The following is a 22,242-nucleotide window of genomic DNA, read 5'->3' on the forward strand; positions in this document are numbered from 1 at the left end:
ACAGCATCCAGGTATGTTGAGTCAGCTGTTAGGAAAAGAAGGGAGACTTGTGACAACTGTCACTTGCTCCCTTGAAGTAGGCTTCAGCCGTTCAGATGACAGTATCCTCTGCCTCCTTAATGATAATTTAAACTCCTTCCTGAAGATGGGTCTCATTGACACCAGGGTATGAGGGAAAAAGAGAAATCTGATAAAAAGAGACGTTCAGAGGCCATTTCTGGCAGTTTTTTCCCGAAACAGTATCTTTAGAAGTCACGTTTGCATATCTCAATTATCCCGCCCCCTTGTTCTGCAATTATGTTTATTTGTGCTCTTTGTTCTGACATTCTAGCATCTGTTCATGGGTTTTCTTTTTCTCTTTCCAAGCATCATCCTAAGGACAGCTTAATTAAGAGTACAAGTCAGATCTCTTTTATTCAAGACAAGGAATTTTTTTGTTCTTCTTTTTCACTTTACTTTTTTTCTTTTTTCTTTTTTTTTTCTCCCGCTATAAAACCAAGGGCCATTTACTGTTTCATGCTCTTGCTTAGGCATTTTTCAAGTTTATTCCTCAGAGTGCCTCTGTTCACCCCTCTTGTAGATGAGAAAACTGAGACAGATAAATTGACTTGCCTTTAAGAGTTAAGTGAACCTGGAATTCAAATTCAAGTCTCATGACATTGACTGGAAGGCTCTCTTCCTTACTTGAGGACTGTGACTGCCATTCTGGGCATGCCATAGTACCAGTAGGTCACCTAGCCAGTTTTATTTTGTCCGAAGTTATTAAAGACAGCTCTTAGGAATCTTTAAATATCAGTGTGTTTCCAAGGTAGATTCTAAATTGTATAGTTGGAATGATTTTATGCAAGTTGGTATTAAGTTTTGCTATTGTTAAATAATGTCTAGACCCTGTGCATATCTGTTTTGTGACATTATCAATCCTGGTCGCCCCCCCCCCAATTTGGCATGTTCGGAAATAAAATACGTTAAGAATCTAAATGCTCCTAAGCTTCTAGAATTATGACATAGCTCAATTTATAAGAAGCAAAGCAGAGTTGGTCAGCAGATTGATGGTCTGTTTGTTTAAAGAGTCTATGGTTTTCTTTAGAAAGGGATCCAAACGAGACATTTTAGCTAATGAATCAAAATCAGATATGTGGTCATTATTGCCTGATTATTACTCCATCTGCTCTGCGCTAACGTGAAAATCAATTACTGTGTCTCTTTCCCACTGACAGCGTATGTTGATCGGGCTGGCACGAGATCTTCGAGGGATTGCCTTTGCACTGAACACAAAGACCAGCTACACCATGCTGTTTGACTGGATGTATCCTTATTACACTGTGACAATACCAGCTCTGTGCACAGAGGGATGCCAGGCCCCTCGCTTTCGTTTAATAGTATGGCACAGTAGGGAAGAGGAAACAAAGCTAAATGAACTAATGTGTAATCAGCTAAAAATTACAGCACAGTGGCAGCGTGCAGATAACTGAGCACAGCGTTCAGAGACCCAGCTCAGAGAGGTCAATTTTTTGGTGCCATTAAATATCAACAACTTAAAAATTGCTTCCCCCAAATGATTGTTTATGTTGGGGGTGCAGGGAAGCTCCTATTGGCATCTTTACTTGATATCGGTGGGTCCTGCCATTTGTCACTTTTGAGGTATTTGAATCTCTGGCTACTCCATCTCAAGGAGCAGAGCTGAGAGGTCTTAACATCACGCTAAATTTCTTCCCATGAAAATATTATGGACATGAAGTGGGTAGTCAGTGGTCAGAATTTGTCATTTGGGTTAAAATTTAAATTTGTCATGGCCAAGGTTCAGCACACAAGAAAGAAATCTCCCACAAAAGTGCCCATCATGTGCAAGAGAGCAGAGCACAGGCTTTGGTGCCAGATGGATGAGGCTGGAGATCCAGCCCCTCCTTGACTGTGTGAACCTGGCCAAGTCGTTTCTCTCTCTGAGACCTGGTTTCATCATCTGAAAAAGGAGGCTATCCAGTGCCATGGCTCACTATGCCCGTTGAACTGTATGATGCCTTTTCTATAATGTCTGGCACATATTCACTAGTCATCAGTAGTTACCAACATTTTAATAGTGGTGTGTGAATCATCTTTGATGCTAGTAGAAGTGACAACTTACACAAGTCACGTAAGTATTAATGATGGCTTCCTTCCTTTTATACGTGCCATCTTCAGAGCACGTGAGAAAAAATTCTAGTTTAAAGCTAACCTGCTTTTTAAGTCACACTTCTACTTGCTTTAGTCAGACCTTTCTTATCCTTTCTTCTCTTCATAAATTGCAAAAGAAACTTCTCAAAGGCACTCTTCAACTGCCGTGTCACGGTTAAGGCCAGAGGCATAACTAGCAGGGGAGATGGGCATGTTCATAGAACTCTGTATGTTATCAAATATTTTAAACATTAATTTTAGTGCAGCCTTGTATTTTTAGTTAATTAACACCTACTCAGATTTATGTGCCCAGGGAAGGTTTAGAGGTAAGATTTTTCCATGTCTCTGGAGAATCAAATGTGTTGTTTACATAAGCATATACTGTACATGTACGGGGATTGTCAATTTTTTTTAAATTTTTTACCTTTATTTTATTTATTTATTTATACATCGTGCTGAGGATCGAACCCAGGGCCTCACACATGCCAGGCCAGTGCTCTACCACTGAGCTACTACTCCAGCTCCAGAGATTGTAAATTTTAACATGGAAAGGCATAATTCTTCTAACTTTAAAGGGCAAACTGCAGTAACGTATGCCCCTTCCGTTCCTCTAGACAGAAATGGCAGCTACCAAGGTCAAAACTTTTATTTGGAAAATTACAAAAGTCCAGTCTGGGTGCTCTAAAATTGGTAGCCACAGCCCAGGCCCTCCCGTGATTAGCACTGCACATCTTGTCTTCAGCAGTTTTAACTAACAACCAAGGTCAAGAACTTCCCCTCGGAGCACCAAAGGATAATAAAGCCTGTTTTCCGATTCTTAGCTTCGCTCCTTCTTTCTGGCACCTCTGTGAAATGAGACTTTTGTCCAGCAGATGGCAGAAAATAGCAAATGGAAAATCTTGGGACTTACTGTTTCGTTTTGCGGCAGAAACCATTGTCTCCTCCATTTGACCATAGGTGTTGGAGTTATGAGGGTCAGGGGCGGAGGGCGAAGTGTCAGTCATGCAGGAAGCTGTGTTAAATTGCCAAATGCAGTGGTTTGGTACTGGCCTTGCTTATAATAATTGAGTTTCTGTAGCAAATCAGCTTCCTTGGGAAAAGGCCAAAGGCTTTTCATAATTGTATTGACAACGAAATGAATATGATAAATGGTGTTCATTCAGTTGAGACAAGATTTATAGTTTTCCTTTGGGCAAGGGATGAAGAGCAAATATTTATAATAATAGTAAAATTTGTTTAAAAGTTACATTATTTGATAATTCAAAAAGCTTTATTAAAATATTTCGAAATACTTTAAGCAGTTTCAGGTGATAAAGTACAGATTCTTTCCAAAGTATTCAGTAATGCAAAAATGAATAAGTGTATGATAAAAAAAAAAAACCATGGATATGAAAGTCATTTATTCTTCCTGAAATATTGATATGTCAAACCGTCAGTGATGATTCCCACATTACTGCTGGGGGAAGTTTATTTGCCTTTTATCCGCATAAACGTGTATTCTTTAATTTGTTATACAATCCTTAGCATGCAGAAGAAACATTCCTGTAAGAGCACATGTCATCTTAAAGTCAAAATGCATTTTATTTATGACAATTATTTGATAAAAAGCTATTTTAGTGGTTAGCTATTTAATTCAAAAACATTTCTACAAACACTGACTGCATTAACTGCTACACAAACTATATTGCTTATCACTCTGTCCTTCCAAAACTAAATTGCCTCAAAGTACGCAGCAACCATCTTGATAAATCGTTTCCACAACTAGAGAATCGAAGAGAATTGTTGGTATCTTCTTTGCCTCATAGTGAGTGCAACAATGAGGAAACTCCTTCTCTTGCAGTGCATTTAATCACCTTGTTTAAATTTCTCTCAGACTGTCTTTAGACTGAAGTATCAAAAATCCAGAGGGAAAGTTGGGGGAGGGAAGGAATGCATATTGATGTTATTTCCTGATCCCGTCTTAATTGTCATGCTCTTTGAGCTCACTGATTTCTGATCAGGCCATCATTGCTGTTTACTAATGTGCATAAGAAGGTCATGCAAAGACAGCAGGAGAGGTGATGCTCAGAAGAGCACAGACCTTAGGGTAGATAGTCTTAGATCCCAGGCCTGGTTTCACCTCCTGAGAGCCTGTGGGTTGTGGGCGAATTACCTCATGTCTCTGTATCACAGTTTTCACCTCCATAGAACAGGGCTGGTAGTAACTGTCGGGTAGTTCTGTTGGGAGAAATGTTGTGATCATATAAAGGTCCTGGTACAGTGTCTGTCGCAAAGTACGTACTCCACCACTGTCCTTACTTCCTTTCCTAATAACAGAATGAGACGAGGGAATCCCCTTGGTGCACTTAACAAATTGGACTTTCTTAGTCCAGTGTCTAGTCCTCTTGAGGGGTATAGATTACTTAGACCCAAAGCCTACCCCCAAATGAGCTTTAGTTCAGCAGACTCGGCCATCTACATAAATGACTTGTAGTAACATAGAAAGTGGTAAATGATGTAACAAAGTACTAGTAGAAAATTGATGGTGTTTAGCTGGGGGTCAGGAATGCCTTTGTAAATGTGAAAACTTGGCCCTGAATCTTACAAAATAAGTAGGACTGGCCCACAGGGAAATGGGAAAAGACTGATTTTCAGTTAACCTAATCCCAGACTTAGAAAGGAAACAGTAGAGAAGGTGTTTATTGTAGATAATACTTACTTAATGCTTGGAAACATAGATTGTCTGGGACCCTTGAATACCAAACTACAGAATGTAGATCCTCATTCTGTAGGAATAGGTTTTGATTTGACCAACAAAATCAGAGCTATAGCCAGGTGTGGTGGCACACACCTGTAACCCCAGCAGCTTGGGAGACTGAGGCAGGATGAGTGCAAGTTCAAAACCAGCCTCTGCAACTTAGTGAGGCCCTAAGCAACTTGGTGTGAACCTGTCTCCAAATAAAAAACAAAAAACAATGTGGTTCAGTGGTTAAATGTCCTTGGGTTCAATCCCTGGTACCTAAAAAATAAAAATCAGAAATGTATTTCTTTTGTTTTTTATATTGTTGCCCATGCTGGTCTCAAGCAATCCTCCTGCCTCAGCCTCCCCAAGTAGCTGGGACTACACCCAGCAGAAGGATAAGTCAAGAAGACAATGTCATGTTGGACAGATAGAAACAAGGGAAGAAAGTAAGCCTGAAAATTCACTGTGGATCAGGAATGTTTTGAGTATGTTTTGTGCCAGACACAAGGGTGAATGGTGCTCTTCAGAAACTCACAGTGTAGTAGACACAAAACCAAATGAACAATAGACATCAGTGGGTTAAGATAAAGATGCATGCCACAAGCCAGGCATGGTGATGCTCACCTGTAATCCCCTCAGCTCTAGAGGCTGAGGCAGGAGGATTATAAATTTGAGGCCATCCTCAGGCAATTTAGCAAGTCCCTGAGCACCTTAGTGAAACGCTGTCTTAAAATAAAAAAATAAGAACTGGGGATGTTGCCATGCTTCTGGGTTCAATCCCCAATACCCTCCCCCCCCATACACACACACACACACACACGCACAAAGACACACACACAGAGACACCTGCAACAGGCTAGGTGAACACAGTTGAGGAAGAGGTTTTTGGTTTTGGCCAAATGGGGAGGCTTCCCGGGAGAGTACTGGTTGTGCTGAGCTTCAGAGAGTGGACAGGCATTTTCCCAACAGGGAGGGGGGGCTCCCAGGAGCACAGTTGCCTTCCTGAACAAAGTTCCAGGTGTTTTCATCTTTCTGGAGAACCTTTAAATGAACCGAGCTGGCAGGCTGTTTCTGTTGAGGAATCACATCCTCAAATCCTTATCTCCTGGTGGTTTTAGCGAGGACTCTGGTGTTGCCTTCTGGTGCATTCTGGTGCTTTCTCTGCTGGCTACTGCATGCATGGATGGGTGGATACTGTAGAGGAAAATCTGATACTTTTCACATTTTTAGACTAGGTGTCCAATCAGGCATTGCTATATGCCATTGTTTTTCAGTTATTTGGTGAGGACCTTCAGAATTCATTGAGAAGATCTAGGTGAAATCAGGTCTGTGCCTCTTCTACCTGAGGGCTCCTGCCCTCCTCCTCCTGTCCTATATGTGCAGCTCTCACAAGGCCACTGGAAAATTAAACTTCTGGGATGGGTTCCCAGGCTCACCTGTAGTCTGAACCTGCTGCTCTCGCTCTGAAGCCCTTTCACCTCTCTGCTTGGTAGACCTCTGCTCTGCTTTCCAGTAATCACTCATTCTCTCTGTGGCAGTCACCCCTGTCAGAAGCATATTAGAATTGTCACCACTCTCATTCCACACAGAAAAGAAGAGCATCCCCTCATGTCCCCTGGCTTTGTCCATTGTGAACGCAGTGTGCTCTGAACACTACAGTGGTCCTAATGCCGTTAGCGTGCTTGGCCCGGGACCTGTGTGCCTCTGCTATGCGCGGTTCTGATATTTGGATCTCTGCAGTTTCCTGGTAGGCCTCTGGATGTTTTCCCACTAATGCTCCTGCAGGTGAGCTTTTGATGGAATACTTTCTCACCTGTGCTCCTCGGCTCTGCCTCAGAATTCTCGTACTCTCTGTGTTCCTTACGCCTGTGCCACTTGATAAAGCATGAACTCCCAGTGAGTGGACACTGCGTCTTCCTGAATTCCGGGTCCCGGGTCCCCAGCACAGTACACAGCGCATAGCGCATCATCTGTCAAGAATCACAGCTCTCAGTTCATAGAGAAGTAAGGTATCCGACTAGAGCCTAAATAAGTTCATGGCCCAGCTCTTTCAGTATATTTGTATCACTCTCCTGCCCGAGCACACACACACACTGTTATCTGCGTTCCACATAGTACTTTTTTTTTTAACATATTACGTATTTGTTTTGTTTTTTATACTATTAGAATATAGATTCCATGAGTGCAAGGATTTCTCTAATGTTTTGACCTTTGGTGTCTGGTGACTCTTAAAAGTGTTCATTGCAGAATAGGACTTCAGTAAATTCTAGTTTGGGATTTGTTTCATTATAAACAAAGACAGCTTTAACATGGCAACCGTAATGGGGAAAACATTGCTTTTTGCATTTTTAGGGGAAAACAGTCTTAAGGCTTTAGAGGACTTATTTTTTATGTGAATTATTTTCTGAAGCTTCAAAGTGAAATGTACAGTTAACAAGTTCTAAGTAAGCAAGTTGAACCTCATCTGTAAGTCGGCTGGTTCGTGCAACTAATGTTTACTGAGATCCCCGTCGTGCCAGGCCTGTGCATACAGTCAGTTCCCAGTCCCTGCCCTCAGAAAGCTGGTGCTGAAGTGCTGTGTAGTGCTAGCCCAGGATCCCAAAGCCACGCCCGGGAGTCACGCCCAACCCAGGCTGGGGTGGTGCCTGCGTGGTGTCAGGAATGGCTTCCTGGAAAAACTGACATGCACCGAGATCTGAGGGAGAGGTAGGCAGGCACAGGTTTTGTCCCTTTGGAAACCTCCTGTCCTAGGGGACAGATAGTTAGAAGCAGCCAGCCTTGAGTCACTGTGTTCTAACGGATGTGGTCAAGAGTGCCCCTGAACAGAGATGAGGAAGAGACTCGTGCCCCTTGACACAACAGGAAAACATGCCCAAAGAGGTGAAACTGGAGCTAGGTGTTGAAGGACAGGGCTGTGTGGGGAAGAAGGAAGCAGTGACAGGAGGAGAGGCGACACGGTGGCATTCGTGGGTTTTCAGGGAGGTATGCATGGCTGTAGGTAGAGCACCGGTGCCCCATGGTGAGCTGCAGGTGACGGGGCCAGATCTTAAAGGACCTTGTGAGCCTGCTGAAGAAGTAGAGTATCCCAAGAGCAAGACAGCAAGTCACGGTGAAGCTTCTCACCTGGAGGCCCCTACTGTCACACAGAAGAAGACTGTTCAGCCGTTCTTTTCAGCACTTTCACCTGAAACAGACAAGCACATTGGACAACATCAGAAAGAGAAAAGGATGGGGAAAGAAAGAGAAACGAAAGCAGCGGCATTGTTGAAGTTGTTCTGCGGAGCATGAGGCCTCGATCCTGTGTTTCTGTGTCTGTTTGGCCAGGACCAGGTAACCTGAGGACTCCAGGGCCGGTGACGCTGGCTCGGAAGTGTCCAGGTTCTCATGTCCCTGGCTTGGGCCTGTCGGAGGGCGTGCGTTCATGGTGTTCACCAGGATGTCTGAGAGTTTCCTCTTGTGTGCACGTGGGACCGACTACCTCTCAGCATCATGGACCCTGAGCAGACTAGTAGGGCTCAGCTTTTCTTCGAGCTGGCTTCCCAGATACTTCTGGGAGCTGTAGTAGGACCAAGCAAAGCTAGTCAGCAACTTAAAAAAAGCAGCATGGGTAGTCTCGAAGCCGGGAGATAGGTACATGAGATCTAGAGTTACTATCTCTATGTATTCTTAAAATTTCATGATATTTTTCTCTGTATAGTTCCCAAGAAACCCTGATAATAATGACTCAAGTTTATCTTTATTCCTCTTTAACTCAATGTATTTTCCTTTCCTACAACATTAGCATAATTCCTTAAAGATGTTACTTACATGATATTTTAAAAGCATATCTTCCATTTATAAACAATACCAAAAACAGCATAATCAGTAGGATGTGTTACAAACAAATGCAAATTGTTTGCAGCCACCAAAAGTAGAGGCATAGAGGTTGGAAAGACTCATTCATAGAATCACTGCCACTGAATACTAAACACAGAACAAACGTGGATTTCCTGGTTTTACTTTGAAGTAGCATCAATTTCCAGGAACTGGTTTTTTTGACCCTTAAATTCCTTAACGGGCTTCCTAACAGGTACCCGGCGTATCTTCCAGTTCTTCAGAGAGCCGTTGAGCAGTGGTATGCGGAGCCAGCCTGCACCACTCCTATCCTGAAGCTTATGGCAGAACTGATGCAAAACAGGTGAGCAACCTATGTTCCCATGTCCCCATGTCAGACCCAGGGACAGAACTGAAGATGACAGGGACAGCCATGGAATAGAGAGCGAGGGCTGGGGAGAGGAGGGAGATGAGGAAGGGGGAGACAACGGTGTGGCGCACTCAGGTGGGTATGAAGGAGGGAGAGGTGCTATGACCTTGGCCTGCGTGGAGACATAGGGAAATAGAAACCCATGAGAAGACTAGAGCACCCACGTGATCTAAAGCACTCAGGCACAAGACGGAGGGAAGGACAGCCCTTTCAGCTCTGCCACTGCTCCACTGTAATCCTAAGGAACTTTAGAGCAAGAAGGAAGTTTAGGGGGTCTCCACTTCGTGCATGAGAACCTGCATCTCAGAGCAGCACGTGGGCATGTGGCTGTTGCCTCAGGAGCTCTGGGGATTGTCCCACTTCCACTTGGATGCTGCGTCTCTTCCTTGATGCCAGGATGTGTTTGGATGATTTATGCACTCACAGTTCTCATTGAAATAGCAGCCATGACACTTCGCAGAAATTGCCTGGGTGCCCTTATAATTTGCATAGACCAGCAGAGATTCACAGACCCCGCATATAAATATTAACAAAATGTAACTAAAAGACAAAAACTGCAGCAAGCTAATTGTGTTTACGTCTTTAAAATATGTCATTGTGGATATTGCTTAGCACCAAATTACCTGTCACTTAGGCATCTTGCTCCATCAGTGCCTCTTTGTAAACAGCGCCAGGGAAGGGAGATGCCAGGCAGGGAGGGAGGGGCCGGTGCAGCTCTAATTTTCTCTCTGTTGCCGAATCGTTCACCACCGTGCTTTAAAATCTTTCCTCTAAAATGAGGCGGAAAGACCTGGCAAAGACATGTGAGTATTTTTCTTTTGAAAACTGTTCGTTTTTTGAAAACCATTCTTGTGGGTGCTTTAAATACTAAAAGAAGATTGGCTTTCTATTTTATATTAGAAATTTTTCTATTAAATGTCAATTTTTTAATCAGATTATCGATACTATGTTACTGATATAGCATTTCATACTAAAGGAGAAATCATTGCATTTTATATTGTATAGCTTTTTATGTCTGCCAGACAGATATTTCATATCTAGCACAAATGTTCTAAGAACCATCTAGTGAAAATATGTTATCTTGTATTTCTCTAGAATGTAATGCAAACAGACACACACACACACACACACACACACACACACACACGCATTTCTTTTCTCTAATCAGGAATTGTATGTGTTTGCATACAAAATATTTTTCAGACATTATCATTGCACATGATACTATTTTGGAAACACAGGGAAACATCAGTTCTATTTGTGGCAAATGGACTTCAGCAACGAGTTTGCTTTTGGATTTTTGGTTTGTTGCCGATTTTCTTCTTTTTAAATCATTGTTATCTTGAGAGCACACCAAGAGGGCATATCAGAGCCAACTAAAGACAGATGTTTTAAAAGTAGAACAGAGTCAGGATGGCTTGTCAGTTCTTACCCTGTTTCACACCTGTCAGGAACCAGGGAAGTGGAATCAGAGAACTTCTGACATTTGCTTCTCTTCACGTAATCCATGGGCACTGGAAACTGTCATGTGTGACATGATTTCACGTGTTTGAAATTTGCTTGAAATGCGACACGATTCATTATGAATTTGTGCAGTATTAAAGGTACCTGCATTTCCTGTTGCTTGGAATTTGCTTTAAAAATATGTACCAGACACTGTAGAAGATGTCAGATGTATAAATTACAACTCTGTCCAAGTTTCCATATAAACTTATACATGTACACATGGGGTTTTTATTTCCACCAACCACTTTGCGTGAAAGGAAGAGGATAAAAAAAAAATCTGTGATCCAGCGTATCAGGATACCATGTTTATAAACTCTTTAAATCAGCAAATAAAAGAAAATAACCCTTCTTAATTGTCCTAGTATCTTTGTAGTGAGAAGATTAGCATACATATTTTATCAACAGTTGTTGATTGCAATGGCAGTGTAGGAGATAATTGTACTGCTGCTTCCAATAAATGAAAATGCTGGACATTTTCAACCTATAGTTGGTTTCTTTATCTGCACATATAGTTTAATTTCTTGCTCTACTTCCTAGGTCCCAGCGTTTGAATTTTGATGTATCATCTCCTAATGGAATTCTTCTCTTCAGAGAAGCTAGTAAAATGATTTGCACTTATGGTGAGTATCCTTTTCCATATTTGTCTTGCAATATAACTTTTATCTCTTTGGAGAAAAGAAAGATGTTGGTTATTTTGTTCTTTCAAGGCTTCATATCTGTATGAATTTGTGCAGTGGCTAAAGGGAGTGCAGGAAGCCAGGGGCCATCATGCTGGCGTGGAGGGAGTTGGGCCCGCCTGACCAGCCTGATGGCTCTCATTTGGATGGACTCGCAGTGTCAGGAGGCAAGGGGAATGTGCTAGATAGAATATTAAAAAGTCATAGCATACTCGAAATCACTCAAACTTGCATCAGGGCATTTGCTATCTTGAGTCAAGGAATGCTTAGACCAGTATGTTCCAGAATTTGGGGGAAATGTCCTTGTAAAGAACAGTAACGTTTTATGACGGAAGCTTTGGGACATGGCCCTACTTGAAGCAGAGTTCTCTAGTGAAGGTTGCCCTATTAGATCAGGGTCTCAAAGTTTTGGAATTTAGTTATCATTTTGGACCCACGAACTACCATACACCCTAATACTTGCCAGTTCTGACAACTTCATCCATGGAATTCTCTGCACTCTAGGATTTATGTGTAGGGTATGGGCACAGGGTGGGCAGGATCCTCGAGTCTGGCACACGCTGGGCAGACTCTGCAGTGCATTCCTACCCAAGCCATGTTTCCTTGTGTCCTCTTTTTCTTCATTGTCTTTCTCTTGCCTGCCTGATCTCATTTTCCTCACTCTCAAGTACATTTTAACTCAGAAATTGCCTGTGATTCTCAATGGGGCACAGTGGCACACTCCTATAATCTAATTACTTGAGAGGCTGAGGCAGGAGGATTGCAAGTTTGAGGCCAGCCTTAGTAAGTCAGCGGGATCCTATGTCAGAAAATAAAATAAAAAAGGGCAGGGGATATAGCTCAGTGGTGTAGTGCCCCTGGGTTCTGGTCCTAGAAAGACAGAGAGAGAAAAAGAAAGAAAGAAAATTGCCCCTGATTCCTTTTTTGAGTACCTAGAAACAGATTTTACAAAAATTTTTGAAGCCCCTTTATTTAATTAATTTATTTATTTATTTTTAATGAGGAAAGGTTTCTTTGGGCTCATGGTTTGTACATGCGTGTGTGTAAACAGCCATTCAAAACATTATTTTTTTGAAAAGTCAAAGCCTATTTTTTAAAAATACAGAAAAAATAGGTGTTTTAAATTGTTTTTAGTTAGAAACATGTCCTACAGCTCGTGTCTGTGAACACGATAGGCCTCTGCTGCAGCTAAACGTCAAATGTTCTCACTGCACGTTTGATTTGTAGAGCTTGAGGTATAAGTGTGTGGAAACTAGAAATCACCTGTTTACGAGAGTGAATTCACGCTTGTTTTCATGTGGACCAGCCACAACATTGTCACTGCTTTCTATCTACTTGAAAATAGACACATTGGAAGCATACAAAACAGAAACGCTTTGCCTCCTAGAGGCAAACAGACCCCTTTTATGTGTTCTAAATGCAGGTTGCCTTACTTTCCATGTGTATCTAATTCTTGTCTCTGTCTTTTGTTTATTGTTCTTTTTAGCTACACATGACAGTAGAATGTATTTTGACACGGTATACGTATGTGAAATATAACTTCCCTTTCTTGTGGTTGTACATGATGTGGAGTTTCACTGGTGGTATATTCATATATGAACATAGGAAAGTTATGTCCAGTTCATCCTGCTGTCTTTCCTATTCCCATCCCCCTTCCCTTCCCTTTATTCCCCTTTGTCTAATCCAATGAACTTCTGTTCTTCCTTCCCCTCCCTTTCTGTGTGGTAGCATCCACATAACACAGAGAACATTCGGCCTTTGGTGTTTTGGGGATTTGCTTATTTCATTTAGCATGATAGTCTTCATGTCCATACATTTACCAGCAAATGCCATAATGTCGTTCTTTATGGCTGAGTGATATTCCAGTGTGTGTGTGTGTGTATGTATGTACATATATACACACACCGTATTTTCTCTATCCATTCATCTGTTGAAGAGCACCTAGGTTAGTTCCATAGCTTAGCTATTGTGAATTGAGCTGCTATAAACATTGATGTGGCTATTCCACTGCACTTTGCTGATTTTAAATTCTTTGCATATATACTGAGTGGGATAACTGGGTCAAATGGTGGTTCCATTGCGAGTTTTCTGCGGAATCTCCATAGAGCTTTCCAGAGTATTTGCACCAATTTGTATTCCCACCAGCAATATACAAGTGTACCTTTTTTCCCACATCCTCACCAACATTTATCATTACTTGTATTCTTGATAATTGCTGTTCTGACTAGAGCGAGACGGAATCTCAGTGTAGTTTCATTTTGCATTTCTCTAATTACTAGAGATGATGAACATTTTTCCATATATTTGTTGACCATTTGTATTTCTTCTGTAAGTGCCTGTTCTGTTCCTTTGCCCATTTATTGAGTTGGTTTTTTGGCGTTCAGTTTGAGTTCTTTATATAACCTGGAGATTGATGTACTATCTGAGGTGCAGGTGGTAAGGATTTTCTCCCATTCTGTAGGTCCACTGTTCATGTTTTTGATTGTTTCCTTTGCCGTGAGGAAGCTTTTTAGTTTGATCCCATCCCATTTATTGGTTCTTGATTTTACTTCTGCGCTTCAGGGCTCTTGTTGAGGAAGTCGGTTCCTAGGCCGACGCAATGGAAAGTTGGGCCTCCTTTTTCTTCTAGGAGATGCAGGGTCTCTGGTCCAGTGCCTAGGTCCTTGGTCCACTTGAGTTGAGCTTCGTGTCCTGTCCATGTCTTGTCATACTAAGATGCATGGTTCCAAGAACAGCATGGCGTATATTTAAAAGAACAGTTTTGGGAGATTAGAAGGTCTGGGTTCCAATCTTAGTCCCGGTACTTACCAACTCCAGGACTTAAGTGATGAACACCTTCTTGCCAATTTTCTCATGTATACAATCAGGAATAATAAAGACCTACTGACCTCGTGCCTGTGTAGGATCAGGGGTTCACTGGGCTTCTCAGGTGGAGGCCTGGTGCGGGGAAGCGTGGAATGGGTGCTCACTGGTGGTGGTCTCCGGGTCTTCATCGTCCAGGGTGTGTCCTGCCTGGTCCACACTGCCTGTGATGAGCACTGAGTGACAGTTTCCTTATTTTGTTAAAGGAGACAGTCCCATTATGGCACAGTGCATCTGCAGAACAGCCGTCGGGAGGGCTCGGCCTGGGCCAATGTCAGGCTCCTGTTGTTGGTCACAGTGCTCTTTCCTGCCTCATTTCTTCATAAATGCACTTCTTCCTTTCGGGCTTGTTCACAGGCAGTGGGGCTAATAAGAACAGTGCCTTGTCCTCTTGCAGTACCACTGGCTGTCTTGGACAGCACGGATGTCCAGCAAGTGACACGGGGAAACTCCGTGGACTTCAGACACTCCCTGTCTCCCGCCAGTTGTCTTCCAGGGACCAGGTGCTTCAGTGGAGGTGGAGAGGTGCAGGAGGAGGGAGACCAAGGGAGAGAGGCTGGAGGGGGAGAAGCAAGGCTGACGAGAGAGAGACCCGCAGGCATCCTCGAGGAGCCAGTCAGGTGCTCCTCTACCTGAAGAAAGGCTCTGCTTCCCACCGTGACCCACTGGTGCTGTGACTTCCGGTTTCCACCAGCCGCCACACGCCTGCTCCTTCTGAATTAGGTCACTCTTCATACATACCTGTTGAATCCTCAGGGTGGGTGGCATCATCTGCAGCTCCCTAGTTACATGACCTTGGCTGGGTTGTCCACGTGCCTTGCTTAAATGGGGAAATACGCCTACCTTGCAGGATCATTAGATAATGTATGGAAGCTCTCGGCCAGTTAACCATGAGTCCCATAAGCTTGTGGGGTTCGGGGGCGAGCCAGATACGATGCAGTGGCAGGGAGGTGAGTTGGGACTTCATTCCAAGTCAGTGTGACTTTAGACCAGGAGTCTTTCTGCCCTCCTTCCTGCCTCCTGGGAGTGCCACAGGAATATGGTGCCTTGGAGGTTTAGGTGAAGCAGTGACCCGAAACTTAAGGGACACCAAAGGGTTGATGGGAAAGTGTCCTTCAACGTGTACAGCGACTAACACGTGCCCTTTCCGGGCACTGCAGATTTCCTCCACGCTCCAGCCATCCCCAGGCTGGCTCCCGGCAGGCTGCTGGGTCTCTTACCTTGTGTGATGTTCTGTCACCTGTGCTTTTACCTCTGGAGAGTCTTGCATGCTCACTGGAGGGAGCAGGGTGGCCCCCAGCAGTCCGAGGCATTATTTATCTCTGTGGTAAGACAAGGTGTGAAAGAAGGGGAGACCCACGGAGGAAACAGGCCAGAACGCTCTGGGATCCTTTCTGTCCCTGTCCTCTCTGCTCACCCCTCCTGGGTGGCGTTCAGTGATCTGGGCGGTGCGGAAGGGGAAGGACCCCTTACCTGATGCTCCTGATTTGTTTGATGTTTTGTGGACTACCTCCACCCTCACACTCTCTGAGACTGGCAGAAAAATAATACTTCTGATATGCTGTTTTATTTATCTACATTCTGTCATGATATACTTTGATGTAAGTTTTTAATTTCGCCTCGGCTCTCCGCTGCTCTTGCCGTTACAGCTCAGGGTCAGCAGTGAGGTTAGCCACAGTAGCACAAAACAATTTCCTGTTTGTACAGCCCAGGTAACATTTGGATGAGGATTAAATTTTACCACATTTTCTACTAGCCCAGGCCTATTATTTCTAATGAGTTTTAAATTGCTTCAAGAACGTGTATTTCAAAACTTAGTGCTGTGATCCGTTCAGCCTGAGCAACTTAATAAAAGAAATTTCTTTCTTAAATTTTTGGTTAAAATGTTGCATGCAGTGTAATAAATTTTATTACTTTAGAAACCTACTTCTTAGTTTTAAGAACTGGATGTTTTTTATCCTCAATTTCCATTCGTCTGATCTCTCCCTGCGCCTCTGGGTGCTGGTATCTTTGGTGACATCTGTTGGCCAGAGTGTGCACGGAGGGAGGAGTGGCAGGCATTTCCGTAGCTGTCGGGGTGGGCTGCACCTTCCCTTCCCTCAGTGCCTGATGTCAGAAAGCTCAGTGTTGAAAACTGAACTTTAAAAATGGGCAGAGGGGCTGGGGAGATAGCTCAGTTGGTAAAGTGCTTGCCTTGTAAGCACAAGGCTCTGGGTTCGATCCCCAGCACCCAAAAAAAAAAAAAAAAAAAAAGGGCAGAACACGCGAGATTATTCACGAAACGTAAGAGTTTGCATCTTTCAAGCAGTCCGTGTAACTTAATGTGCATAAACCACCCTGGTGACCGGATGACAGACCAGTGGCTTGCACAGTGGGTTTTGCAGAGCCCTTGGAGTCTGTCAGTGCCATGTGGGCTTTCCAGAAAGTAGAGGAAGGACTCTGCTGCCACTTTGGCCAGAACCACCCACATACCGAGTTGCACAAGATGTATTTGTAAAAGGTATCACCTTTAAAGAAAAAAATTAAAGATCATGAAAATGAAGGACATGTTCTGTTAGAAGCACTGTGAGAACAGAGGATCATGGCTGCACACACATATTTAGATGATTCCAAGCTAGGGAAGGACTGCTTTGGGCTTGAAGTAATCAGAAGCTCAGGAAATGCCAGCTTGGAGTTGAGTAGTTCTTGAAAACAGATGATCCAGGAGCCATGAACAAAGTAGCATGGAATACTGGACCCAACAGGACCCTAAAACCAAGGTCAGGAAGGCCTTGAGAAACACATTCCAGCAAATCCAGGAGTCTGCTGGTGTTTGAGAATCCCCTTTCGTCACTCCACGGTAAAAGTAAACCTTTTTCACATACAGGCAAAAAATGCTAATGGACTCCCTCATCCAAGCAGCTCCTGTTTATTGAGCAGTTACTATGCCTGATACTGTGAGTGTTACAAGGGTTAGGAAATACACACGCCACACAGAAGCAGCAGCTCAGTGATCTTCCCTTGAGGAACTTGAGTCCAGCAGGGATTCAGACAGGAAATGAAGAATCACAATGCATTCTGCTCTGCGTTGGCTTGAAAGGTATTGAGAGTGCCGTGGAGCCCAGAAGAGACTGCGATGCAGACCGAGGGTCAGAGGAGCCGGGGTTCTTGAAGGAGTAGGGCCCAGAAGTTTGAAAAGGGCATTTAAAGCAAAGGATAGCTTTTACAAAGCACATAAATAGAAAACAGCACAGCATATTAGGAAACTGCAGGGGTTTCAAAATTACCAGAGACCAAAGCAAATACTAGAGAGTTTTAGGCAATGAACCGAACAAATATCAAGTAATACCTGGATCAAAACAAGGAATTACAGTGTTATTCTTTCTTAAATAAATGTATACTTAAGGCATACAGCATGATGTTATGGGATACAAATAGTAGAGGTTACTTTAGTGAAGCAAGTAAACATGCCCATGCTCTCACATACTTACCCTTTTGTGTGTGTGAGAGAGCTAAGAATCCACTCATTTAGCATGGAGCCTGGATAGCGTACACTTTTATCATATATCGTCGTGTACCTTAGATGGCTAGACTTATTCATCCCACTTACCTGCATACTTCTCTATATACTTGGCCTGCAACTCCCCGTTTCTTCCCATTCCTCTACTACCCCTGGTAACCAGCAGATTTTTTTCTGGTTTCACATATTAGTGAAATCATACAATATTTTTCTTACTGTATTTGGCTTATTTCACTTGGTGGGAGATCCTCCAGACTTATCCAAATTGTGGCAAAATGCAAGATCTTGTTCCTTTTGGGGGCTGAATAATATTTCGCTGTGTGAGTATCTGTATATAGGTGTGTGTATGTGTGTGTATGTACAGACACACTTTGAGAACGGCCTTCCTGATGGGCCCGAGGTGCCTCTGTGGGCTCGACTTGCCTTTCTCTAGCAAGGAACCATGTACGTGGTGGCCATTTCTATGTGTGTTTTGAAGGAATGTCTATTCCAGTCATTTGTCCTGTTTTTAATCGTGTTGTTTGTCCATGATCGAGTTGTACAGGTTCTGTATAAATGTTGTATGCTACCTCTTTATCAGATGAATAGTTGGCAGATACGTTTCTTGTTCTGTTGAACACATTTCATTTTGTTCATTTCCTTTGCTGTGCTGAAGCTTTTTAGTTTAAGGAAGTCCCATTTTGGCCTTTGTGGCCTGAACTTTTAGTGTGATCGAAAATAAAGTCGTTGCCAAGGCCGGTGCTGAGGAGCTTGTCCCTGTGTAGCTCCAAGGAGTTTTGCAGTCCTTCTTATGTTTAGGTCTGCCATCCATTTGGACTTGGTTCTTGTGTGTTGCATAAGGTGGAGGCCCAGTTTAATCTCTCGTAGGTTGGAAGGCCAGTCTTCCTGGGACCTTTATTGACGAGGTTGGCCTTTCCCCATTGGGTCCTTTGGTGCCCCTATCAGAACTTAGTTGCCCGTGTGTTTGGATTTATTTCTGGACTCTTCTTTCCCCCTTCTCTGCATGACTGCCTTTCTGCCAGTGTCGCATTGTTTTGATGACTGTAGCTCTGTCATCAGCTTTGAGTGGGGACGTGTGATGTCTCCAACCCTGTCTTTCTCCATATCATTCTGGCTGTTCAGGGCATTTTATGGCTTCATGTGAATTGTAAGATTTTTTTTCTATTTCAGTGAAGAATGTCACTGGGATTTTGACAGGGGTCACAGTGAATCTGTGTAATGGTTTGGGTAGTGTGGACATTTTCAGAGTATTCTTCCAATATTCGGGCATGGGATATATTTTCATTTATTTGTTTTCTTCAGTTGCTTTTATCAATGTTTTATGGTTTTCAGTGTTCTTTCAACTTTATCAGTAATGATATATTTTCCTTAAGGAAAATGCTGAATGGTTCTAAACAAAGTGGTGTGATATATTTATATTTTTGTGAAACCACTTTAATAGTGGGCATTGTACACAGCTTGTCTGATACAGAGCTAGAGGAGAAAGGGACAGAATAAGTCACCTAAGTTAGCCCTCAGCATGGGAGTATCCTGTTATTGCCCCTTGCCCATCAACGATTCTCTCCTACCTCATGGTACAGTCTAACAGAATTCCCGCCATCATACACAGAAAAAGGGCGTATCTGTTCTGGAGAACTTAAAGAACCATGTTTACTACTTTGCACATACTAATGGTCCTTGCCTTCTTCAAACAGTAATTTTCTTTTTGTTAATATTCAGTCTGGGACAAGACTTGCCCCCTCACCTAAGTCTATTATTTGTATATAATATCATTCAGGAAGTGGTGGTGGCTGACTGGGAACCTAGACCATCCAGAGAAGTAGGGTTCAGTGGAGATTTCCAGCTGATGATTATAGCTTTAGTTAGATTCACAGTCAACTAATAAGAAGACACACACACACACACACACACACACACACACACACACACATATATATAATGGTTATATAATAAACTCCATGAGCTTTAAATATTAGGAATTACTTCATTTTTCTCTGTTTTCTTTCTGTTACTTGGTGTGGCTTTATGGAAGAGAGTCATAAAAATGTCTGTACTCTGCTGGCACATGCCTGTAATCCCAGTGACTCAGGAGGCTGAGGCAGGAGGATCACAAGTTCCAGGTCAGCCTCAGCAACTTACTGAGACCCTGTCCCAAAATAAAGGAGAACTGGGGATGTATGTAGCTCAGTTGTACAGCACGCCTGAGTTCAATTCCTAGTACTACCAATTAAAAAAAAAGTTTATACTCTTTATAAAACCTTATTTTTATTTTTCTTCTAAGGAAATAATTCAAAGACACAGGATAGCTAACTACATAAAAATCTTTGGAGCATTATTCATAATCATGAAAAATTGGAAAACAGTGTTTCAAATATAACATGCTTAAAGATATATCAATTGAATGGACTAACATGCAGCCATTAAAATTATGCTTTAAGATTGCCTAGCTTATAGGAAATATATACATGTAATGCTATGTAAAAGTAGAATTCAAATTGTACCTGTGTTGTAGGTAATATAAAATTTATACACATGGTGAGAATTGAAAGAAAACACAGAAAATTGTAAATAGTTTGGTTGTAAGTTAATGAGTTTTTAATATTTTTCTCCACTAATGTGTTTATAAAATAACCTGTGCAAAATGTTTTATTCAAAAAAGAAAATGAAACATACTTTGTTAGTTATCGAATTTGTAATTTAATTATTGGACAGCATTACTCAGGACGGTGCAAGTCCTGAGAGCAGTTATGTCAATGCGTGAGTATGTCTTTCGTGTTGTTGGCTTGTAGACCATGATGCAGTCGGGGAAGGTTGTCACCTCAACACCATGAGGTCACTGTTCAGAGCAGCCTGGGCCACTTACACTGCCACATCTTTTTCTATCATATTTTTTGTATCCATCATTTTCTTTCCCATCATTTTTCTTTCAAAATAGAAATATCTTTTTTTTTTCTTTTTTTTTCTAATCATTAAATAGCATGCTTAGAGACTGGAATCATAGCTCAGTGGTAGAGTGCCTGCCTAGAGTGCATGATGTTCCGCCCCAGCACTGCAAAAATCCATGACACCATGTGCTCGTGGGCAGAAAAACCAAGTAATATTAACAGTTGAGTGCAGTGTATATCCCCTTCCATATTTTTAATGTCTGTATGTGCACATTTTTTCATAAGTGGTATCCTAAAATAATTGCTATTCTAGAATTGGCTGGTTTTTAATTGTCTTGGCCATTGCGTCCTGTTAATATATAAATCTACCTCTTTTTTTCTGTTGTTTTTTTTTTGGTGGTGCTGAGATTGATCCAAGCTACATTCGTCTCCCTACCTTACCTTCTTGCCTTTTTAAACAGCTACAGAGTATTTTATTTTATGGTCATATAATAATTCATTATTTACCTTTTGCTAAGCATATAATTTTCCACTGTCACACACACAGCTTGAGTCAATAGCTTTGTACCGTCAGCTTTATGAACTTTACCCATTCATTCAGCAAATCTGTATTAAGAACAGCTGTGCCTGCTCCAACATCTTCAGATACATCCCTAAGCATGCTGGAAAGGAGCTGTCCAGTGGCTGGAAGGGGAGAGGCAGTCGGGAAGAGGACCACCTGGGCACCAGGGAGTGGAGCGCAGGGGCTCTGGCTCACCCATGGGAATGCCGAACAGCACAGCCACTCTGGAAGACGGTGCCGCAGCTCCTTGCCACTCACACACTCTTACCATGCAATCCAGCAGTCCTGCTCCTGGATATCTACCCAGAGGAGTTGAAAACCCATGTCTACACAAAACCTGCTTACAGGTTTATAGCAGCTTTGTTTCCAACTACCAAAACCTGGAGACAACCAAGATAACCCTCACCAGGTGAATCATTAAGGAGACTTGCACAAAAAGACTTGGAATGTTACTCAGTGCTACTGCAAACTGAGCTGTCAAGAGGACTAATGTCTAGAATATATGAAGAACTCAAAAATTTAACACCAAAAACAAATAATCCAGTTAGTAAGTGGACAAATTAATTAAACAGACACTCTCAAAAGACAAAATACAAATGGCCAAACCAATATATGGAAAAAAGTTTCAACATCTTTAGTAGTCAGGGAAATGCAAACCAAAACAAGACAGATTTCATCTCACACCAATGAGAATGGCAGTGACCAAGAATGTAAGTGATCCTGCAACGCACACATTAACATTTAAAAAGTAAATGCTATTTAAAAAAAAAAAAAGAATGTAAGTGAGAGAATGTGGAGAAAAGGGAACAGTTTTATACTGTTGGAGGAACTATAAATTAGTATGACCACTATAGAAACCAATATGGAGGTCTTATGACCATATGACCCAGCCATACCACTGCTCAGTATTTATCCTAGAGAATTAAAACTATACTATTGTGGCACATGCATACCGATGCTTATAGCAGCACAATTCACAATAGCCCAGCTATGAAGCCAGCCTAGGTGACCCTCAGTGGATAAATAGAGAAAATGTGGTGTATATATACGCAGAGGAGTTTACTCAGCCCAAAGAAAAATGAAATTATGGCATTTTCAGAAAAATGGATGGAACTTGAGATCATTATGTTAAGCA

The 22,242-nt window shown here is 42.4% G+C and overlaps 1 protein-coding gene across 4 annotated transcripts in view; it reads left to right on the forward strand.

Moving 5' to 3' along the window:
* Ranbp17 (RAN binding protein 17) overlaps window positions 1-22,242 on the forward strand; it is a 278,012-nt gene that overhangs the window by 208,556 nt on the left and 47,214 nt on the right. For all 4 annotated transcript variants that reach the window (XM_047555336.1, XM_047555337.1, XM_047555338.1 and 1 more), the window contains 3 exons: window positions 1,218-1,306; window positions 8,943-9,050; window positions 11,160-11,242. In XM_047555336.1, coding sequence (XP_047411292.1) covers window positions 1,218-1,306; window positions 8,943-9,050; window positions 11,160-11,242 — 280 coding nt within the window. The remainder of the gene's footprint in view (window positions 1-1,217; window positions 1,307-8,942; window positions 9,051-11,159; window positions 11,243-22,242) is intronic.

The sequence above is a fragment of the Sciurus carolinensis genome, chromosome 6, assembly GCF_902686445.1.
Source record: "Sciurus carolinensis chromosome 6, mSciCar1.2, whole genome shotgun sequence".
NCBI classification, from domain to species: domain Eukaryota; kingdom Metazoa; phylum Chordata; class Mammalia; order Rodentia; family Sciuridae; genus Sciurus; species Sciurus carolinensis.